Consider the following 24312-nt stretch of genomic DNA (forward strand, 5'->3'; position numbering starts at 1 on the left):
CATTTCGACTCTCGATAGGTGCGTATCGAAACTGCATTACCGGCTGCGGAGAGTTCGTCATCTACAATACCGACCAAGAATATGAAAACACGATTGTACCATCGGTTGATAACGCCACTCTGTCGATATCGTAATAAATTACTATTGGTGGAGTATATTTAGTACATCTTGTCTGTAGATAAAGCTATAATCTGCTTTATCGCGTGGTATTACAGGCCCAGATAAAGTAGAGTTCCTTCGAACTTCGAGTTGAATAAGAGAAACCATCTAATGGTAAAGTAGAGTTCTTCCTTAGATTCAAACTATTCGAAATGGAAGAATATATTAAATTTACTATCTTATAGAATTACGAAGCATCTTTTTTCTTTATAGTTACTTTTATAGTGTTTTCAAAAAATAGATGACAAAGACAGTTCCTTGACTGTGTATATTTGTATATAACTACATTTGTTACAATATTAACATAAAGTGTAATCGTTAGTATACTATTCTGTCTATAATAAATTCGTCATAACTCTATTAATTTAGGATTGAACAATAATTCTTCTTGTGCTTTGGATATCTGACCGTGGTTGCACCAGTACCGTTATGGACCTACTTCCCTGACAACTTAACAGTAATTATCACCCGTTTCCCTTTAACGTGTAAATAAAAATATTGACTGTTTTTCAATTTTGTATAAATGTTTTTTATTTCCACCATGTGATGTGAACGTATTAATTTCAATGGGTATGTTTTGCATTTTGTCACAGTGTTTCCAAATTCCAACGATACGTGGCCAATTGTAATTGAGAAATTTTCGCGGAAGAAAAGTGTGCTTTAGAGAAATCAGAGAATCGTTGCACATAGTGGCGAATCGCGTGTTATTGCGTTACTCGTTTCAAGCTTTCGATGCAGCAAGGCGTGACGAATTAAAAAAAAATTTCAAAATTTTAATTTACGAATCAAAATATAATTGTCTCGATATTTAATTTCCTCGAATATAAAATATTCAATTCCCTATTCGTATCTATTCCCAACTTTTATTTCGTCTTTTTATTTTTAGTATCGCGATAGATTACGATAAAAATATGGAAATTAAAAAATTGCTAAGATAACCTAACTTTTTGATCCAAACGCCAAATTTGTCTCGTTTAGCTATAAAGTTCATTTTCCTCTTTATTTAACGACACTTTGTCGCGTTCACGCCTTGCTGCGTATTCGAAATGACTTTATTTTTAACCTCTTAGGCACGATGCGCCATTTTGGTTACTTTCGCGGATGTCGTCTTCTTGAACGACGCGCCATTGTGGCTCTGACTAGTGGCGCCACTGCAGTGGTTCAGTCTAGTGGCGCCACTGCAGTGGTTCAGTCTAGTGGCGCCACTGTAGTGGGTCTATCTAGTGGCTCACTCTAGTGGCCAGCTCGTTCACTGTTCGAGTCAAGTGATCGTTTCAATATTTTGTTTCACATTATTCTTGCCTTTGCAGTGTTTTATAACAGTGTTAACAATATTGTTATGTATATACAGAGTGTACAGTCTTTGTTTTGGTTTTCCAGTGTCAGTGTAATTCGAATGAACAGTATTATTGTCCCGCGTAAAATTCAGCCGTGTCTAAGAGGTTAAGCCGCGAGCAGTGGGTGTGGGGTGTGACGATATCATGTATATGATCCTTGGGTTCCAGGTTCAAAGAGACCGAGCTTCCTGTTGAGCGAGCGTATGTACTCGATCCATATTATTTATTATAAATCTCGTTTTACTTCACATATACCCACAACACACTCACAAGACTAATCGACACCACGTGTCGCGTTAATTAGCCGCTGTGAAATCGATTCGATTCGCTGTCTGTCAACGCCTTCGTCCAAATCCTTCTCCCGCCACCTGTGCATTGAAAATCGAATTCTGGCGTGCATGGGAAAGTCTGTCGTTTTGTTGGAGTGACGTTTAGTACGACTGCTTGACAAACGGAGTGGGGGAAATTTTATTCACGAACGACGATATTTCAATTCTAGATTCCGTTGTCCACGCTTTGTAAATAGATTTAGTCGAAAATCGGAGTCCATTAACGTCCAATCGTGAAATCTAACATTTTAGAGTAATTGTGACTGGAATGCTGAATAATAATGTTTGCTAAATGATAGTTTTTAAACTAATATGTTATTTGCATTCTCTAGAGTGTGTGGAACAAGAATATCAAGTAAACGAAAGAAATATTTGTATTGGTTATGTAAATATTCTAATCCAAACCATTTCAAACCTTTTCAAACCGTTTCAAACCACTTCAAACTGCATAAATGGTAATTTTCTATAATTCAGAAATCATGTCATTGTTAATATAGAATATTTAATAATATTTGAAGCAAAGGTGGTCGCTAATTTCAAATTTGTACCGTTTCAAACCGGTTCAAACCGCTTCAAACCACTTCAAACTACATAAATGGTAAGTTTACATCATTCAGAAATCACGTCATTGTTAATATAGAATATTTAATAATATTTGAAGCAACGGTGGTCGCTAATTTCAAATTTGTACCGTTTCAAACCGCTTCAAACCATTTCAAACCGTTTCAAACCACTTCAAACTACACAAATGGTAATTTTCCATAATTCAGAAATCACATTATTGTTTATATAGAATATTTAATAATATTTGAAGCAACGGTGGTCAACAACTTTAAATCTGTACCGTTTCAAACCGATTCAAACTGTTTCAAACCGTTTCAAACTGTTTCAAACCACTTCAAATTTGGTAAATGGTAATTTTTCATAATACATAAGTCAGATCATCGTTAATATAGAATACTAAACAATATTTTACATACAGTGGGTGTAAAAAGTATTTGTACAGTGATTAATTACAACTAAAATGCTGAATAATAATGTTTATTAAACGATATTTGTTAAATAAACATGTTAAATGTATTCTCCAAAGTCTGCAGAACAACAATATTTTGGAGTTCTAAAGACTTTGGAGAATTCATGTAACATGTTTGTTTATAATAAAAACTATCGTTTAATAAACATTATTATTCAGTATTTTAGTTGTAATTAATCACTGTACGAATACTTTTTACACACACTGTGTGTGCAACAGTGTTTAGTATTCTATATTAATGATGATCTGATTCCTGTATTATGAGGAATTACCATTTATGAAGTTTGAAACGGTTTGAAGTGGTTTGAAACGGTTTGAACCGGTTTGAAACGGTTTGAAACGATACAGATTTACAGTTGGTGACGACCGTCGCTTCAAATAGTGTTAAATATTCTATATTAGCAATGATGTGGTTTATGAATTATGGAAAATTACCATTTATGAAGTTTGAAACGGTTTGAAGTGGTTTGAAACGGTTTGAACCGGTTTGAATCGGTACAGATTTAAAGTTGGTCATGACCATCGCTTCGAATATTCTTAAATATTCTATATTAACAATAATATGGTTTCTGAATGATGTAAACTTACCATTTATGTAGTTTGAAGTGGTTTGAAACGGTTTTTAATGGTTTGAAACGATTTTAAACGGTACAGATTTAAAGTTGGTGACGACCATCGCTTCAAATATTCTTAAATATTCTATATTAACAATGATGCGATTTCTGAATGATGTAAACTTACCATTTATGTAGTTTAAAGTGGTTTGAAACGGTTTGAAACGGTTTTTAATGGTTTGAAACGATTTTAAACGGTACAGATTTAATGTTGGTGACGACCATCGCTTAAAATATGGTTAAATATTCTATATTAACAATAATGTGATTTCTGAATTATGAAAAATTACGATTTATGCAGTTTGAAGTGGTTTGAAATGGTTTGAAGCGGTTTGAAATAGGTCAAATTTAATTCGTTATTCGTGAAAAAATTTTGCTCCACTTTGTTTAAGATCTTCTGGTAAAATGGGCATTATTTGTGAATTTTTGACAAAAGAATCGTGAAATATTTCGAAATGAGTGTGTTTCGTTCGCTTTATTATTCATCTTCCGAGAATATACATAAATTTTTTTTAGCAAAAAATAGTAAAAAATTACTAGAAGACTCTAGTTTGCCTTCGTTTTACGCCGAATCGATTAGTAACCGCTGCTTGGCACTATAAAAATCGAAATAAATTTTATAGTAATTTTATTAATAATATAATTATATTATTATTAATTTTATTAATATAATAAACCAGTTCATAGTAATTTTACTATGCCTATATTTCGATCCAAATGACACTAATTCCGATCAACTTTTATTGACCAATTAAAATTTTCTCCAAAATTAACATTTCGTATCTGATTTTTTTTTTATTATTCAATATGTGTTTTTTATCAAATAAACTATTTTATAGTAATTTTACTATACCTATATTTGGATTGAAAAGACACTAATTCCGATCAACTTTTATTGACCAATTAAAATTTATCTCAAAATTAACATTTCGTATTTGATTTTTTTTTTATTATTCAATATTTGTTTTTTATCAAATAAACCATTTTATAGTAATTTTACTATACATATATTTAGATCGAAAAGACACTAATTCCGATCAACATTTTTTAATTGATTAAAATTTTCTTCAAAATTAACATTTCGTATCTGATTTTTTTTTATCAAATAAACCATTTTATAGTAATTTTACTATACATATATTTGGATTGAAAAGACACTAATTCTGATCAACTTTTATTGACCGATTAAAATTTATCTCAAAATTAACATTTCGTATTTTTTTTTTTTATCATTCAATATGTGTTTTTTTTATCAAATAAACCATTTTATAGTAATTCTACTGTGCCTCCATATCAGCAATTTTCCAGCAGTTTTTTTCGTCCCAGTAATTTTGCAATCGTAACGAATTCAATGGAATTGGGCCGATCAAATCGATTCTCGGAGCACACACACACACGCAAACAGAACGAAACAGCACAATTTCCTTTTGAAATTTCGACACGTTGTATTCCACTGACAATAAACTGCACAGCGTCGAAACAATGCCAATAGAAAAGGAAGAAAAGTTACAAACGAATCTAGAGAAATGCTAAAAAACAAATCGTTGCATTCTTTACTAATTTTAATCATTAGGTATCGTTATCGAGCAAGCAAGTAGCGTGTAAAATATTCAGTCAGCTTTCGCAAAGTTATTTAGAACGATAGAAAAAAAAAAAAAAGTGAAACAACGTTGATGTCTTTTGTTCCATTTTAATTTTTTTAGTCTGCGAGATACACGTAAGTTAGTACGATTAATTGCATGTCGAGCATAGTGGAACGTTTTCGAATAAAAATGAATTCTTATTTTCAGGATATTTACCGATCAGTTTAGGTAAGTCGCATTATTACATAATTTGGGTATGCTGCAATCGCTATAGTTGCAAACTGTACGCTTGGAATTTGGTTTTTTGAATTGCAGTAATTTGTCGTTGTGGGCCAGTTGTTTGTCAAGTGGTGAAGGTGTTGCAAATAAGAGCAACAAATTATTATGCAATAAAAAACTGTGGTATGCAAATGATAGCAAAAAAAGATAAATTTTCGATTTTTTTTTATACTCTGGATTCTTACGTATTTTAACGCGCCCATTACTAGTATGATAGTGAAACGCAAATTTTATTTTCATAGCTGAAATCATGAAAAAACGATAAAAATCATAGTTTTTTTTATTTATTTCCGTAAATAATGGGAATTTTGAAAAATTCTTCAGATAAAAGTTGTAGACCTCATAAAAATACAGATTTTATATCCTATTGATTTTTGTCATAAAGATGATAGTTTTCGAGAAAAATGTTATTAAATGTAACGTATGTAAATGGCATTGCAATGGAGGGTTGCTCCGCACAAGTGACGAATTACCAATCATTTTTCTCGGAAACTATGACCTCTATGACAAAAATCAATACGACATAAAATGTGTATTTTTATGAGCTCTACAACTTTTATTGGAAGTATTTTTCAAAATTTCCATTATTTACGGAAATAAATACAAAAAAACACACTCAAAGGATCATTTATGGAAAGAATAGTTTTTTTTAGGTTCAAATTTCGACGAAATTAATTATCACCGCGATAAATATCGAATGCAGCGTGAGTGCAGCGCGAGTGGAAGTGCACTGCGTGCAAATATTTTTATCTCGAGTAGAGCAAACACATATGATACGTAGTGCAACGTATTCACTTTGGCCAATCTGTCGTGGCAAGATTATGCTCGAACGCGTCGTCGACGAACTCGAGACGCGTATTATGCATTTTCATTTTCAATTTACCAGACGTCGTACGCCTTTACGGGGACTTGAATTTCCATTTCTTATCGTGCACGTTATTAGCTTACAATGTATTTACAATGGAGTCCCCACCGCCTTTATCGTGACGCTTCGCCTATCGTGTTCACGTATTATCCTAACTAGTTGTTATCCGCCGCTTCGCCCACGTCGAAATCGTCCATTTTGTACGTCGAAAATGTCCAGCGAACGCAGAAGCTTTCAGATAAAAAATATTTTCCAACGAGTTGGGTCAAAAATTGTAAAAAAAAGAAAAATTGTTTTTCTATTGTTATATGGGCCTGTGTAAAATATTGGAGGACGATATATAAATATATTACCTTTAAGTTGTATCGCAGGAAGGGATTTCTGATTTCTAAATTATGGGGAATTACCATTTATGTAGTTTGAAGTGGTTTGGAACGGTTTGAAACGGTTTGAAACGGTACAGACTTAAAGTTGGCGACCAATGTCGTTTCAAATATTGTTAAATATTCTATATTAACCATGATCAGATTTCTGAAATATGGGAAACTACCATATATGCAGTTTGAAGTAGTTTGAAACGGTTTGAAACGGTACAGACTTAAAGTTGGCGACCAATGTCGTTTCAAATATTGCTAAATATTCTATATTAACCATGATCAGATTTCTGAAATATGGGAAACTACCATTTATGCAGTTTGAAGTAGTTTGAAACGGTTTGGAACGGTTTGGAACGGTTTGAAACGGTACAGACTTAAAGTTGACGACCTGCTTCGCTTCAAATATTGTTAAATATTCTATATTAACGATGATATGGTTTCTGAATGATAGGAAAATACTATTTATGTAGTTCGAAGTGGTTTGAAACGGTTTGAAACGGTTTGAAACGGTACAGATTTAAAGTTGGCGACCACTGTCACTTCAAATATAGTTAAAAATTCTATATTAACAATGATGTGACTTATGAATGATAGGGAAGTACCATTTATGTAGTTTGAAGTGGTTTGTAACGGTTTGAAACGGTTTGAAACGGTTTTAAGCGGTTTGAAATGGTTTGAAACGGTGCAGACTTAAAGTTGGCGACCACTGTCGCTTCAAATTTAGTTAAATATTCTATATTAACGATGATCCAATTTCTGAATTATGGGGCGTTACCATTTATGCAGTTTGAAGTGGTTTGAAACGGTTTAGAACTGTTTGAAATGGTTTGAAACGGTACAGACTTAAAGTTGACGACCTGCTTCGCTTAAAATATTGTTAAATATTCTATATTAACGATGATATGGTTTCTGAATGATAGGAAAATACTATTTATGTAGTTCGATGTGGTTTGAAACGGTTTGAAACGGTTTGAAACGGTGCAAACTTAAAGTTGGCGACCACTGTCGCTTCAAAATTAGTTAAATATTCTATATTAACGATGATCCAATTTCTGAATTATGGGGGGTTACCATTTATGCAGTTTGAAGTGGTTTGAAACGGTTTAGAACTGTTTGAAATGGTTTGAAACGGTACAGATTTAAAGTTGGCAACTACCGTCGCTTCAAATATTGTTAAATATTCTATATCAACAATGATGTGATTTCTGAATGATAGGAAAGTATAATTTATGTTGTTTGAAGTGGTTTGAAACGGTTTGAAACGGTTCGAAACGGTGCAGATTTAAAGTTAGCGACCACCATCGCTTGAAATATTGTTAAATATTCTACATTAACTATATTCCAAATTCTGAATTATGGGAAATGACCATTTATGCAGTTTGACGTGGTTTGAAGTGGTTTGAAACGGTTTGAAACGGTACAGACTTAAAGTTGGCGACCACCATCGCTTCAATTATTGTTAAATATTCTATATTAACGATGATGTGATTTCTGAATGATAGAAAAGTACCATTCATGTAGTTTGAAGTGGTTTGAAACGGTTTGAAACGGTGCAAACTTAAAGTTAGCGGCCACCATCGCTTCAAATATCGTTAACTATTCTACATAAACTATGATCCAATTTCTGAATTATGGGGCATTACCATTTATGTAATTTGAAGTGGTTTGAAACGGTTTGAAACGGTTTGAAACGGTTTTTAAGTGGTTTGAAATGATTCGAAACGGTTTTAAACAGTACAAATTTCAAGATGGCGACTGACTACGCCTCACCAAAGATGAAATATTCGTGTAGTGTTCACTAATAAATAAATTTTAGATATGCAATACAAAAAAAATATGGCCACCATTACTTTGTACAATTTTTTGAGGTGCTATACTTTGCTTCAGTGTTGTCCATTTGCAATTTGACACCTTATACTCCCACTACCACTGAGTATCTTCTTCCAACTACTAGGTTATTTGTTTGGATCAGTTAAAATGAATCACCTTGTACTAACTGTGCAGTAAAGTCTCGTAAGTACCTTGCTTTCACTCGCGGCCATTTTCCACGCTTCTGAACCGTAATCAACGTGGACCCTGTTCGAGCATTGTTTCCGTAAACCTAATCTCAGTCAAATCCAAGCAATATCCGGGCAATTTCGCAGCCTCGAAAATTCCCGATAAAACGATAACGTTCCATGACAGTTAGATTTCCTCGATTCTCCTATAAATAACTATTCTTTCAATCCATTTTTAAACATTTTTTAATCAAACTTAAATTTTTCTGTTTGTTGTATACAGGGTGTTCAGTTAACCATGGGAAAAATTTTAATGGGAGATTCTAGTAGCCAAAATAAGACGAAAATCAAGAATACCAATTTGTTGATAGAGGCTTCGTTAAAAAGTTATTAACAATTAAATTAAAAATTTCAAATCGTCCTAAAAAAATTATTTTTAGCTAGGGGGGTCAATTACCATAATTTTTTCTCATTATACATACCCTCGAAATCCTACGCATTTTTGAGAAAAAAATTCAAGATAGTGGACCAATTTTTCGTCGAAATTGAAAAGTTTCAAATCATTCTGGAAAAATTATTCTCGGTTGGAGGGGTTAGTTACAATCATTTTTGGTCATTATGCATACCCCCGAAATCCTACACATTTTCGAGAAAAAAATTCCTTACCGAAAATCTAATTAAATGCCTAAATTTTTCGACCGGAAAAAAAAAATTTCAAATCGTTCTGGAAAAATTATTTTCGGTTGCGAGGGTCAATTGCAATCATTTTTGGTGATTAGACATATCCCCGAAATCCTAGTCAATTTCGAGAAAAAAATTCGAGAAGTTGTGAAATTTTTCGACCGGAAAAAGAAAATTTCAAATCGTTTTGAAAAAATTATTTTCAGTTGCGGGGGTCAATTATAACAATTTTTGGCGATTAGACATATCCCCGAAATCTTGCGCATTTTCGAGAAAAAAATTCAGTAAGGGCGGAACTTTAAATGTCAATAACTTTTTAACAAAGCCTCCATCAACAAATTGGTATTCTTGATTTTCGTCTTATTTCGGCCTCCAGAGTCCCTCATTAAAATTTTTCCCAGGGTTCGCTGGACAGCTTGTATTTACTTTGTGACGTTCAAGATTATTCGTAGAGAAGCTTATTTATTTACTGGTAACAGTGTTTTGTAACCTGTAGCTGTTACAAATCAAACAAGACGAGTTTAATTAATGCCACATTCCATCAAGCACTGTGACAGTTTAATGAAGTTGTTGACAACAATATTTTCTATTCGTCTCGAATGAAAATACTATTAAACGAGACACAATATTGTGGCATATCCGTTTCTGTTAACGATTCGCGAGTCTCTTTTACAATGTATGTGAAAAATATTGAAAATAACACGTGGGTTAGGATGGTTCTTAGATAGAGAAGTCAAAATTTTGTTTTTTTAGTGATACTCAATGAAGAAATCATTTCATTCACTAAAAATGATTGGTAATTAACACTCATAGCTACAAATAATTTTTTCGAAACGATTGGAAATTTTTTTTTTGGGGAAAAATTTCAGCAGCTCTCTCTACCCCCTGTCGAATTTACTTGGAAATTAGTTTTTGATTTTTAGTAATTTTGTTTGACGCCCTATAGAAAAGTAGTGTAATACTTTTTTGTAGGTACCCATGAGCTCTACTTCAGAAAAAAGTTTCATTCAATTATATTCACTACTGTAGGAGTTATGGCTGTTTGAAAATTACGCAATTTTTATGGGGTTTTTCTTATTTTGTGGAGTCAAGGAACAACTTTTTCAATATTGTTAGAATTTCTACGCATTCTTGACCAAAATACGCGTAATTTGCCACTTGAAACATTAAAATCATCCAATCCGTTCAGAAGTTATGGCATTTTAAAGGTTTCCATACAGGGGAAATTCAGGGTCACACATTAGATTTTCGGTAAGGAATTTTTTTCTCGAAAATGGTTAGGATTTCGAAGATATGTCTATTCACCAAATGCAACTTTAATTAACTCCTCTGACCAAAAATATTTTTTTCAAAATGATTTTTGAAATTTATTAATTACGTCAAAAAATTTGTCCACCTATACCAATTTTTTTCTCGAAAGTTCATAGGATTTCAGGGGTACATGTATTAACCAAAAATAATTGTAATTGACCCCTGCAACCAAAAATAATTTTTTCAGAATGATTTGAAACTTTTCAATTTTGCCCAACAATTTAGGCACCTACTCGAATTTTTTTCTTAAAAGTGTGAAGGATTTTGGAAGTATGCCTATTGACCAAAAATGGTTGTAATTGACCCCTGCAAGCAAAAATAATTTTTCCAGAACGATTTAGAATTTTTTTTTCGTTGAAAAATATAGGCACTTTCTCGAATTTTTTTCTTGAAAGTTCATAGGATTTCGGGGGTATATGTATTGACCAAAAATAATTGTAATTGACCCCTGCAAGCAAAAATAATTTTTCCAGAATGATTTGAAACTTTTCAATTTGCCATTCTACAGACCTAATTTTAAATGTTAATAACATGACAATATTTGTTCTCCTTCAAATTATACGTTAGACACAACATTGTAATTAACAAAAATCGCATTTCCATATAGCTTAGAATCAAATCCAATATAAAAAACTGATCATTCTTGGTCAATCCAAAAAATAAGAGCATTTCAGGTTAAAACCACTATAAAAACCTGAAATAAAGCCTTTGTTTTGCGATTTCTTTTCGAATGGATGAAAAAGTAAGATAGTAATATTAGTTAAGTGTTGAAAAAAAAGCATTTACCCAAAAACAGTGCAAAATAACGACACTCTGGAGCCATTCTTGCCAGGGGCGTCGAATTTGAGGTGCTCTGTTTCACTCACTGTACTGACTTTATGAAAAACAAAAAATATTCTCTCAATCTACACTAGTATAGCTAGAGAAACACGCAGGGGATTTTCAAAACATCAATTTTTGTGCGATTGGTGAGCATTTGCGCCTCAAATCCAAAACTCACCTCGCGAGAAATGGCTCCAGTGTCGTTATTTCCCACCATTTTGGAATAAATATATTTTTTCCAACCCCTAACCACATAGTTAATGATACTCTTGAATACTACTATCTCACTTTTCCATCCATCCAATGCAAAATGACGCTGGGAGCCATGTCTCCTGAGGCGTCTTTTGAATTTGAGGTGCAAATGCTCGCCAATGGCTCAAAAATTGATGTTTCGAAAAATCCCCTGCGTGTTTCTCTAGCTATACTAGTCTAGATTGAGAGAAAATTGTTTGTTTTTATCCAGATTTAAATTTGTGTCAGTTACACTACGTGATAGAGAGAGCCTTAAGTCCAGGCGCCTCGCGTGAATGGCTCCTGCGTCGTTATTTCCCACAATTTTGGAATAAATATATTTTTTTCAACCCCTAACCACATAGTTAACGATACTCTTGAATACTACTATCTCACTTTTCGATTCATCCCCCCAAAAATCACAAAAAACACTTCATTTGAAGTTTCCACAATGCTGCTACCTCTCAAGAGGCTAACAACACCATTACAAATTTGCACTAAGCTAACCAAAACTCGAAAAACAAAAACCACCATGGTCTCCAGGGTGCAGTAGAAACATCCTACGTCCTTGCTCAGCCAATTAACTACACGAATCAAGACACAAGGCGTCAGATTTCACAACTTCGCTCAGAAACTTAAACTACACTTGATCTAGCCTATTCCCAAAGAGTATCAAATCGAACAAAGACTTTTATAGTCTCATACTATCATTCTCTACATGGGGAACACATCTCTTTCAATCTTGAAACATTCAACGAAGAGGAGCCTATCAAACATGTCACTGGAGCCTCCGAGCAATTGTTTCCATCTTTGCAACTATTAACTGTATTAAAGAATAAAAAAAAAAAATTTTCTCTCAATCTAGACTAGTATAGCTAGAGAAAGACGCAAGGAATTTTCGAAAGATCAATTTTTGTACGATTGGCGAGCATTTGGGCCTCAAATTCAAATCACACCTCGCGAGAAATGGCTCCAGTGTCGTTATTTCCCACCATTTTGGAATAAATATATTTTTTCCAGCCCCTAACCACATAGTTAATGATATTCTTGAATACTACTATCTCACTTTTCCATCCATCCAATGCAAAATGACGCTGGAAGCCATGTCTTGCGAGGCGTGTTTTGAATTTGAGGTGCAAATGCTCGCCAATCGCTCGAAAATTGATGTTTCGAAAAATCCCCTGCGTGTTTCTCTAGCTATACTAGTCTAGATTGAGAGAAAATTTTTTGTTTTTTTCCAGATACAAACTTACGTCAGTTACACTGCGTGATAGAGAGAGCCTTAAGTCCAAGCGCCTGGCGTGAATGGCTCCAGCGTCGTTATTTCCCACCATTTTGGAATAAATATTTTTTTCCCAACCCCTAACCACATAGTTAACGATACTCTTGAATACTACTATCTCACTTTTCGATTCATCCCCCCAAAAATCACAAAAAACACTTCATTTGAAGCTTCCACAATGCTGCTACCTCTCAAGAGGCTAACAACACCATTACAAATTTGCACTAAGCTAACCAAAACTCGAAAAACAAAAACCACCATGGTCTCCAGGGTGCAGTAGAAACATCCTACGCCCTTGCTCAGCCAATTAACTACACGAATCAAGACACAAGGCGTCAGATTTCACAACTTCGCTCAGAAACTTAAACTACACTTGATCTAGCCTATTCCCAAAGAGTATCAAATCGAAGAAAGACTTTTATATTCTCATACTATCATTCTCCACATGGAGAACACACCTCTTTCAATCTTGAAACATTCAACGAAGAGGAGCCTATCAAACATGTCACTGGAGCCTCCGAGCAATTGTTTCCATCTTTGCAACTATTAACTGTATTAAAGAATAAACGTTCCTGGTCGTCCTTGGCGGCAAACCTGATTCACGATCGCTTCGAATTCCTCGTCTCGGTCGTTCCATGATTCGCGATGAAGCGGTTGCATAGGTACTGTTAAAGAATCCAGGGAATTAAGAACGATTGAGGCACTCATTAAAATAACTACCGACGTTCGACGTCAAGACGGTCGTTTACGCGTGGATATAGCGAGTGTCTGGTCTGTTTCATCCGTGTACGTGGCAATTACTATCGCGCGGATGGTGTGTGTCGATGCAGTACCTTCGTTTTGCTCCTAGCGGACAGTTCCTGGTGATCGATCGCTGTTACGCGTCGTTGGGTATCTGTTTAATAGTGATGGGAACGGTGTCCTTGGGTGATTAGTCACGACGGTAATCGGTTGGACAAAAATATGATGAGACTGTTGTTTGTCTAGCGAAGTTTTGTTCGAGATGAGATTGGATACGTTGGTGGAGGGGGGACACTGGTGTCTGTGTTCCGTGAATATCGATGACTGTGGAGAAGGAACGTGATTAGATGGAATATAGTGGTTTGATGACTTTGTGATTGCGTGGAACGTGCAAGTTTTTGTGGTGTAATTAGATGAAAAGTGTGATTTTTAAAGAGTTTGGGGATAAATTGTAGGTTTTATTGGGAAATTAGGTGAAAAGTATGATTTTGAAGTGTTTTTTTTTAGAGTAACTCGTTTTTATTGTGAGATTTTTTAATTATGAGGAAGTACTTTTTTATATGGTTTGAAGTGGTTTTAAACGGTTTGAAATGATTTGAAACGGTTTTTAATGGTTTGAAATGGTTTGAAATGGTGCAGATTTAATTTTGACGACCACAGTCGCTTCAAATTTTGTTAAATATTCTATATTAACAATGGTCTAATTTCTGAATTATGTGAAATTACTATTTATGCAGTTTGAAACGGTTTTAAACGGTTCGAAATGGTTTGAAAAAGTGCAGATTAAATTTTGACGACCACCGTCGCTTCAAATATTGTTAAATATTCTATATTAACAGTGGCCTAATTTCTGAATTATGAAAAATTACCATTTCTGCAGTTTGAAGTGGTTTTGAAACGGTTTGAAACTGTTTGAAATGGTTTGAAACGGTACAGATTTAATTTTGACGGCCACCGTTGCTTCAAATATTGTTAAATATTTTATATTAACAATGATCTATTCCTGAATTATATGAAATTACCATTTGCTCAATTTGAAGTGGTTTTGAAGTAGTTTGAAAAGGTTTCAAACGGTTTGAAACGGTGCAGATTTAAAGTTGGCGACCACCGTGGCTTCAAATATTGTTAAATATTCTATATTAATAAGCCAAGAATATTTAAATTGTAGGTTTTCACTAACAAGGTTTTATCGAGTAATTAGATGAAAAATATAATTTTAAAGTGTCTGTTTTAGAATAACTCGTTATTATTATGATATTTTTAAATTGCTTTGAAGTACCATTTACACGAATTGAAGTAGTTTGAAACGGTTTTAAACGGTTTGGAACGGTTTTAAATGGTTTGAAACGGTACAGATTTAGTTTTGACGACCACCGACGCTTCAAATATTGTTAAATATTCTATATTAACAATGGTCTAATATCTGAATTATGCAAAATTACAATTTATGCAGTTTGAAACGGTTTTAAAAGGTTTGAAACGGTTTGAAATGGTTTGAAACGGTACAGATTTAATTTTGACGGCCACCGTTGCTTCAAATATTGTTAAATATTCTATATTAACTATGATCTAATTTCTGAATTACGGGGAATTACCATTTATGCAGTTTGAAGTGGTTTGAAACGGTTTGAAACGGTTTGGAACGGTTTGAAACGGTACAGATTTAATTTTGACGAACACCATGGCTTCAAATATTGTTAAATATTCTATATTAATAACTCAAGAATGTTTAAATTGTAGATTTTCACTAACAAGTTTTTAACGTCAAATTGGATGAAAAGTATAATTGTTTAAAGTGTCAGAGAATATTGAAATTGTAGGTTTTCGTGCACTGACAAGATTTTATCATGAAATTGGATGAAAAGCATGATTTTTTAAAGTGGTTCTTTGAGAATAACTTAAAAATATTTATATTGTTGGTTTTATCGAGTAATTAGATGAAAAGTATGATTTTAAAGTCTCTGTTTGACAGTAACGCGTTAGTATTACGGGATTTCTGAATTATGAGGCAGTACCATTTACACAGTTTGAAGTGGTTTGAAACGGTTTTAAACGGTTTGAAATGATTTGTGATGGTTTTAAACGGTTTGAAACGGTTTTAAACGAGTTTAAATGATTTGAAACGGTTTGAAATGGTTTGAAGTGGTTTGAAACGGTTTTAAATGGTTTGAAACGGTTTGAAACAGTACAGATTTAAAAATGGCGACTAGGAAAGCTTCACCAAAGGTGAAATATTCGTGTGGTGTCCACTAATTCGTTTTAGATATCTAATACAAGAAGAATATGTCTACCAATGCTTGCAATTTACAATGTATCGAAGAAAAGTGATGTAATACTGTGGTATAATTATTAGAATATTAATAATATTATTACAAGACTTCTGCATTATGGGGGATTACCATTTGTGCAGTTTTGAAGTGGTTTTGAAACGGTTTGAAAGAGTTTGAACCGGTTTGAAACTGTTTGAAACGGTTTGAAACTGTTTGAAACTGTTTGAAATGGTTTGAAACGGTACTATCTATAGTTGACGATCACCATCGCTTCAAATATTGTTAAATATTCTACAGTAACAATGATCTGATTTCTGATTTATGGAAAATTACTATTTATGTAGTTTGAGGTGGTTTTGAAACGGTTTGAAATGGTTTGAAACGGTACAGATTAAATTTTGACGACTACAGTCGCTTCAAATATTGTTAAATATTCTATATTAACAATAATCTGATTTCTGAATCATGCAAAATTATCATTTGAGCAGTTTGAAACGGTTTTAAACGGTTTGAAATGGTTCGAAACGGTTGGAAACGGTACAATTTACAATGTATCGAAGAAAAGTAGATGTAATACTGTGGTACAATTATTAGAATATTAATAATGTTATTACAAGACTTCTGCATTATGGGGTATTACCATTTGTGCAGTTTTGAAGTGGTTTTGATACGGTTTGAAACTGTTTGAAACGGTTTTAAACGGTTTGAAATGGTTTGAAACGGTTTGAAACGGTTTGAAACGGTTTGAAACGGTGCAAATTTAAAGTTGATGCTCACCATGGCTTCTATATTAATAACTCAAGAACATTTAAATTGTAAATTTTCACTAACAAAGTTTCATAGTTAAATTGGACGAAAAATATAACTTTTTTTAAAATGTTTCTTTGAGAATAACCCAAAAAACATATTAAAATTCTTGTAGATGGATTAAAGGAGTGATAAGGGGGGCTCACATTAATGAAAATCGCTTTAAAAACGATAGTAGGTTCAAATTATAATATACAGGGTGTCACCTATAACGTTATGATTTTTTTCACCCACTTGCAGCCATCTGACAAAAAAAAGTTTAAAACAAGAATTGTTGGCTATGAAGTGCACAATAAATATCAGTAAAAAAAAAATTCCAAAACAGTTTGTTTTCATAACAAAATCGTGTATCATATTTTTTCATAGAAAATTGTAAATCTATTTTCAAGAAATTCTGTTTTTTTTCCAAATGAGCCTCGGTTTTCGAGATATTTTTATTAAAAATTTTCTACATATCCAATAAATCAATTATTTAACGCTCGAGGGGAGGACATTAAAATTCATTTAATATTCATATTGAACGTTTCTGGCCAACGAGTATTCGAATTCGTTGATGGTTGTTCTAAATCCGATGATCGATTTTAAATACCATCCACGGTGATCCGAAAGGAAAATAAATCCCTCTGCAATTTTCCAGTAATTTCATTGACAAACCTGGTAAAGCGTTTAGGAAATAAACGTTTCGCGTTTTACATAAAATGGCGGTCTAGTTTCCGTCGAATCGTAATTTCTGATCTTTCGATATCAATTGAGATCGACGAGGATTGGATGAGAAAAAAAAATTAATTTTAACTTCTCCACGATGTTTAGTTAGATTTTTTTTTTCGATTCTTTTTTAGTTTTCGACGAACTTCGACAGGCGAGAAAGTTTTCGTGTTGGAGCGATGAAACGTTTTCGAGGTGTTTCCCCAGTCTTTCTCGAATAGGAATTCAAAGTATCTTCGATGTAATATCACAACTTTGTATATTGTTATACGAAAAGTTATGTAAAAGTAGTAAATGTGAAAGCTCTGGAAAAGCTAAGGGGGAACGAATTTTTTGTGATTTTTTTTTAATGGGAAGCAGAGGCTGTTTTGCATTGAGATTTTGCAGATATATTTAGTCGTGTTATGAGTGCCTACAGTATTTTTTTCATTGAAAAATATTAAAAATTATGGGAGTTATAAATTCTTATTTACTTTTGCTGTCATTTATTTGGCCTTTTTTTTGTGATTTTTTTTTTATGATACGGGTAGACTGTTTTGCATTGAGATTTTGCAGATATATTTAGTCGTGTTATGAGTGTGTACAGTATTTTTTTCATCGAGAAATATTAAAAATTGCGGGAGTTATAAATTCTTGTTTACTCTTGCTGTCATTTAACTAGCCTTTTTTTGTGATTTTTTTTTAATGATATGGGTTGGCTGTTTTGCATTGAGATTTTGTAGATATATTTACCGGTCTTATGAGTGTCTACAGTATTATTTTCATCGTGAAATATTAAAAATTGCGGGAGTTATAATTTTTTGTTTACTCCTACTGTCATTTATTTGGTTTTTTTTATTGTGATTTTTTTTTAATGATACGGGTAGACTGTTTTGCATTGAGATTTTGCAGATATATTTAGTCGTGTTATGAGTGTCTACAGTATTTTTTTCATCGAGAAATATTAAAAATTGTGGTAGTTATAAATTCTTGTTTATTCTTGCTTTCATTTATTTGGCCTTTTTTGTGATTTTTTTTTTTAATGACAGGTATAGGTTGTTTTGTTCTGAGATTTTGCAGATATATTTACTAATCTTACAAGCATTTACAGTATTTTTTTCATAGTAAATTATTAAAAATTGACGGAGTTATAATTTGTTGTTTACTCTTGCTGTCATTTATTTAGCCTTTTTTGTGAATTTTTTTTTTAATGGTAAGCAGAGGCTGTTTTGCACTGAGATTTTGCAAATATATTTGTACATCTTATAAGCATGTGCAGCATTTTTTTGATCAAGAAATATTAAAAATTGTGGGAGTTATAAATTCTTGTTTTCTCCTGCTGTCATTTATTAGGTCTTTTTTAAGATTTTTTTTTTAATGTTAAACAGTGGATATTTTCTACTGAGATTTTATAGATATATTTGTTGGTCTTATGAGTACGTACAGTATTTTTTTCACACAAAAATATTAAAAATTCTGGGAGATATAAATTCTTGGTTAATGTCTCCTTCAAATTTCAGTTTTTTAACCTTTCTTTTGTCTTTAGTGTATTAAAAAAAAATAGTAAAACCTGAATATTTTTAAAAATTTCCAATTCCAACGATAAAGACGCGTCTAATGAATATTCTCCACAAGTTTGAAGTCGATCGATCCGCTAGATCTTGAAATATCATGCAAGTCAGTTTAAAAATAAACATATTTAAACAAAAAATTATAACTCCCGCAATTTTTAATATTTCTCGATGAAAATAATACTGTAGACACTCATAAGACCAGTAAATATATCTACAAAATCTCAATGCAAAACAGCCAACCCATATCATTAAAAAAAAATCACAAAAAAAGGCTAGTTAAATGACAGCAAGAGTAAACAAAAATTTATAACTTCCACAATTTTTAATATTTCTCGATGAAAAAAATACTGTACATGCTCCTAAGACGAATAAATATATCTACAAAATCTCAATGCAAAAAAAATTACCCGTATCATTAAAAAAAATCACAAAAAAAAGGCCAAATAAATGACAGCAAGAGTAAACAAGAATTTATAACTCCCGCAATATTTAATATTTCTCGTTGAAAAAAATACTGTACATACTCATAAGACCAGTAAATATATCTACAAAATCTCAATGCAAAACAGCCAACCCATATCATTAAAAAAAAATCACAAAAAAAGGCTAGTTAAATGACAGCAATAGTAAACAAAAATTTATAACTTCCACAATTTTTAATATTTCTCGATGAAAAAAATACAGTACATACTCCTAAGACGAATAAATATATCTACAAAATCTCAATGCAAAAAAAATTACCCGTATCATTAAAAAAAATCACAAAAAAAAGGCCAAATAAATGACAGCAAGAGTAAACAAGAATTTATAACTCCCGCAATTTTTAATATTTCTCGTTGAAAAAAATACTGTACATACTCATAAGACCAGTAAATATATCTACAAAATCTCAATGCAAAACAGCCAACCCATATCATTAAAAAAAAATCACAAAAAAAGGCTAGTTAAATGACAGCAATAGTAAACAAAAATTTATAACTTCCACAATTTTTAATATTTCTCGATGAAAAAAATACAGTACATACTCCTAAGACGAATAAATATATCTACAATATCTCAATGCAAAAAAAATTACCCGTATCATTAAAAAAAATCACAAAAAAAAGGCCAAATAAATGACAGCAAGAGTAAACAAGAATTTATAACTCGCGCAATTTTTAATATTTCTTGATGAAAAAAATACTGTGCATACTCATAAGACCAGTAAATATATCTACAAAATCTCAATGCAAAACAGCCAACCCATATCATTAAAAAAAAATCACAAAAAAAGGCTAGTTAAATGACAGCAAGAGTAAACAACAATTTATAACTTCCACAATTTTTAATATTTCTCGATGAAAAAAATACTGTACATGCTCCTAAGACGAATAAATATATCTACAAAATCTCAATGCAAAAAAAATTACCCGTATCATTAAAAAAAATCACAAAAAAAAGGCCAAATAAATGACAGCAAGAGTAAACAAGAATTTATAACTTGCGCAATTTTTAATATTTCTCGATGAAAAAAATACTGTGCATACTCATAACACAAATAAATATATCTGCAAAATCTCAATACAAAACATCTTACCTACCATTAAATAAAAAAAACCCCCAAAAAAGACCAAATAAATGAAAGCATGAATAAACAAAAATTTATAACTGCCGCAATTTTTAATATTTCTCGATGAAAAAAATACTGTACATACTCATAAGACCAGTAAATATATCTACAAAATCTCAATGCAAAACAGCCAACCCATATCATTAAAAAAAAATCACAAAAAAAGGCTAGTTAAATGACAGCAAGAGTAAACAAAAATTTATAACTTCCACAATTTTTAATATTTCTCGATGAAAAAAATACTGTACATGCTCCTAAGACGAATAAATATATCTACAAAATCTCAATGCAAAAAAAATTACCCGTATCATTAAAAAAAATCACAAAAAAAAGGCCAAATAAATGACAGCAAGAGTAAACAAGAATTTATAACTCCCGCAATATTTAATATTTCTCGTTGAAAAAAATACTGTACATACTCATAAGACCAGTAAATATATCTACAAAATCTCAATGCAAAACAGCCAACCCATATCATTAAAAAAAAATCACAAAAAAAGGCTAGTTAAATGACAGCAATAGTAAACAAAAATTTATAACTTCCACAATTTTTAATATTTCTCGATGAAAAAAATACAGTACATACTCCTAAGACGAATAAATATATCTACAATATCTCAATGCAAAAAAAATTACCCGTATCATTAAAAAAAATCACAAAAAAAAGGCCAAATAAATGACAGCAAGAGTAAACAAGAATTTATAACTCGCGCAATTTTTAATATTTCTTGATGAAAAAAATACTGTACATACTCATAACACAAATCAATATATCTGCAAAATCTCAATACAAAACATCTTACCTACCATTAAATAAAAAAATCCCCCAAAAAAGACCAAATAAATGAAAGCAAGAATAAACAAAAATTTATAACTGCCGCAATTTTTAATATTTCTCGATGAAAAAAATACTGTACATACTCATAAGACCAGTAAATATATCTACAAAATCTCAATGCAAAACAGCCAACCCATATCATTAAAAAAAAATCACAAAAAAAGGCTAGTTAAATGACAGCAAGAGTAAACAAAAATTTATAACTTCCACAATTTTTAATATTTCTCGATGAAAAAAATACAGTACATACTCCTAAGACGAATAAATATATCTACAAAATCTCAATGCAAAAAAAATTACCCGTATCATTAAAAAAAATCACAAAAAAAAGGCCAAATAAATGACAGCAAGAGTAAACAAGAATTTATAACTCCCGCAATATTTAATATTTCTCGATGAAAAAAATACTGTACATACTCATAACACAAATCAATATATCTGCAAAATCTCAATGCAAAACAGTCTACCTACCATTAAAAAAAAAATCACAAAAAAATGACCAAATAAATGAAAGCAAGAATAAACAAAAATTTATAACTGCCGCAATTTTTAATATTTCTCGTTGAAAAAAATACTGTGCATACTCATAACACAAATAAATATATCTGCAAAATCTCAATGCAAAACAGTCTACCTACCATTAAAAAAAAAATCACAAAAAAAAGACCAAATAAATGAAAGCAAGAATAAACAAGAATTTATAACTCCCGCAATTTTTAATATTTCTCGTTGAAAAAAATACTGTGCATACTCATAACACAAATAAATATATCTGCAAAATCTCAATGCAAAACAGCTTACCTACCATTAAAAAAAAAAACCCCCCAAAAAACGACCAAATAAATAACAGCCTAGAAAGCATTGCAAAGAAAAATGAACGAGAAAATGTTGAATACAATATTCATTAAAAGTACAAATCCTCCATTTTCGCGTACGAGAAGAGCCAGAACAATTCCAGGATCCCCCGAGACTAATCTGGATCTGACAAGCGTGGAAATGCCAGGAGGGGCAGAACTGTCATGGTGGCAAGACGTGGAAGGTTCCATGCAAAAGTGATGAAACAGAATGGAGAATGCAACAACAACAGAATCGATAGGAAGCCTTGGAAACGGGAGAAAAAGTTTCCTTGTCTCGAGCAACCAAAAGAGAACCTTTATGTTGCTCCATGACATAATGTGTTTACGTTCGTACAACTTTCTTACAAACGTGTGTTGCGGTATTCAATAGGTTAGAATCGAGGCCATTGGTTGGAATTATATTTTCTGTAAATGTACTCAGACATATGTGTTTGTACAAGGACATGTTGCTTCTCCATTGTTTGAGATGATTCTTGGCTTGTTTGAACTGAAGATTCACATAGAAGTGTGGAATAGTTTGTTCAACAGAGCCATATTTGTTTTAAAAAGAAGCTCTCTTGAAAATGGGTTAGATAATGTGGGCTTTGATACTTTTCTGAAACTGTTGGAGTCAATTTTGTTTTCTAGTATTTCTTAATTGAAGATACTGCAGGATGCAACTCCATTTTTACTAGATTTTAGTAATTTAAAAGTAACTAGTTTAGAAAAGTTGTGGCTGAGGATTAATATTAGGTTTAGAAACACTTGTTGCAAATGTTTTTACTGTATGTGACTCACTGAGTTGATAGTTGCAGTAAAATACAGTTTTTTTTTTTAATTAATTAGTTATATGAATTAAATTCAACATGAATTGCTAAGAAATCATTTTTGTGAGTTCTGTAACATTGGATTTAGAGTCTGAATGCATGAAATATAGTGTTGAGATATTAGTGGATGAGTTTTTATATATATTCTTGGTAAACACTTTTAATTTGAAGCTATATTCATAAAATGATTTCTTTCACTGAACAGTACAACTTATTTAGCGTTGATTTTTAGTTAAAAATGGGAAGAATGGGAAGTTTATGTAGAGAAAAGAGAAGTTGAGTCATTCTAGTACTTGCAGTTGCATGAAACTTGCATTGAAACACATATTAACCATTGTAACTCAGAAATGGTCAGAAATGGTCACATATTATCCATGGTAACTAAGAAATGGTTAGAAATGGTCACATATTACCAATGGTAACTAAGAAATGGTCGCAAATGGTCACATATTACCCAAATAACTAAAAAATGGTCACGTATTTGTCAATGGTAACTCAGAAATGGTAATAAATGGTCAAATATTACACAAATAACTATGAAATGGTCACATATTACCCAAGTAACTAAGAAATGGTCAGATATTACCCATGGTAATTAAGAAATGGTCACATATCACCCAAGGCAACTAAGAAATGGTCAAAAATGGTCAAATATAGCCCATGGTAACTAAGAAATGGCCATAAATGGTCACATATTACCCATGGTAACTAAGAAATGGTCAGAAATGGTCAAATATTGGCCAAATAACTAAGAAATGGTCGGAAATAGTCTAATATTGCCCATAGTATCTAAAAAATGACCTGAAATGGTCACATCTTACCAAAGTAACTAACAAATGGTCAGAAATGGTCAAATATTACGCAGGTAACTAAGAAATGGTCACATATTACCCAAGTAACTAAGAAATGGTCAGATATTACCCATGGTAATTAAGAAATGGTCACATATCACCCATGGCAACTAAGAAATGGTCAGAAATGGTCAAATATAGCCCATGGTAACTAAGAAATGGTCTGCAATGGTCACATATTACCCATGGTAACTAAGAAATGGTCAGAAATGGTCAAATATTGGCCAAATAACTAAGAAATGGTCGGAAATAGTCTAATATTGCCCATAGTAACTAAAAAATGACCTGAAATGGTCACATCTTACCAAAGTAACTAGCAAATGGTCAGAAATGGTCACATATTACCCAAATAACTAAGAAATGGTCACATATTTG

At 32.1% G+C, this 24312-nt stretch overlaps 1 protein-coding gene across 13 annotated transcripts in view; it reads left to right on the forward strand.

Annotated features, from left to right (window-relative positions):
• The window catches only part of LOC122402960 (cAMP-specific 3',5'-cyclic phosphodiesterase), a 437543-nt gene that overhangs the window by 339994 nt on the left and 73237 nt on the right, over positions 1–24312 (forward strand). For 10 of the 13 annotated variants that reach the window (XM_043406183.1, XM_043406178.1, XM_043406176.1 and 7 more), the window contains 2 exons: positions 1665–1697; positions 5263–5283. The exons of 1 other annotated variant lie outside the window; for it this stretch is intronic. In XM_043406183.1, coding sequence (XP_043262118.1) covers positions 1665–1697; positions 5263–5283 — 54 coding nt within the window. The remainder of the gene's footprint in view (positions 1–1664; positions 1698–5262; positions 5284–24312) is intronic. 2 more of the 13 variants (XM_043406172.1, XM_043406171.1) reach the window with 2 other exon arrangements.

The sequence above is a fragment of the Colletes gigas genome, unplaced genomic scaffold (assembly GCF_013123115.1).
Source record: "Colletes gigas isolate AHSC1104 unplaced genomic scaffold, ASM1312311v1 Colletes_gigas_Sc00042, whole genome shotgun sequence".
NCBI lineage: Eukaryota > Metazoa > Arthropoda > Insecta > Hymenoptera > Colletidae > Colletes > Colletes gigas.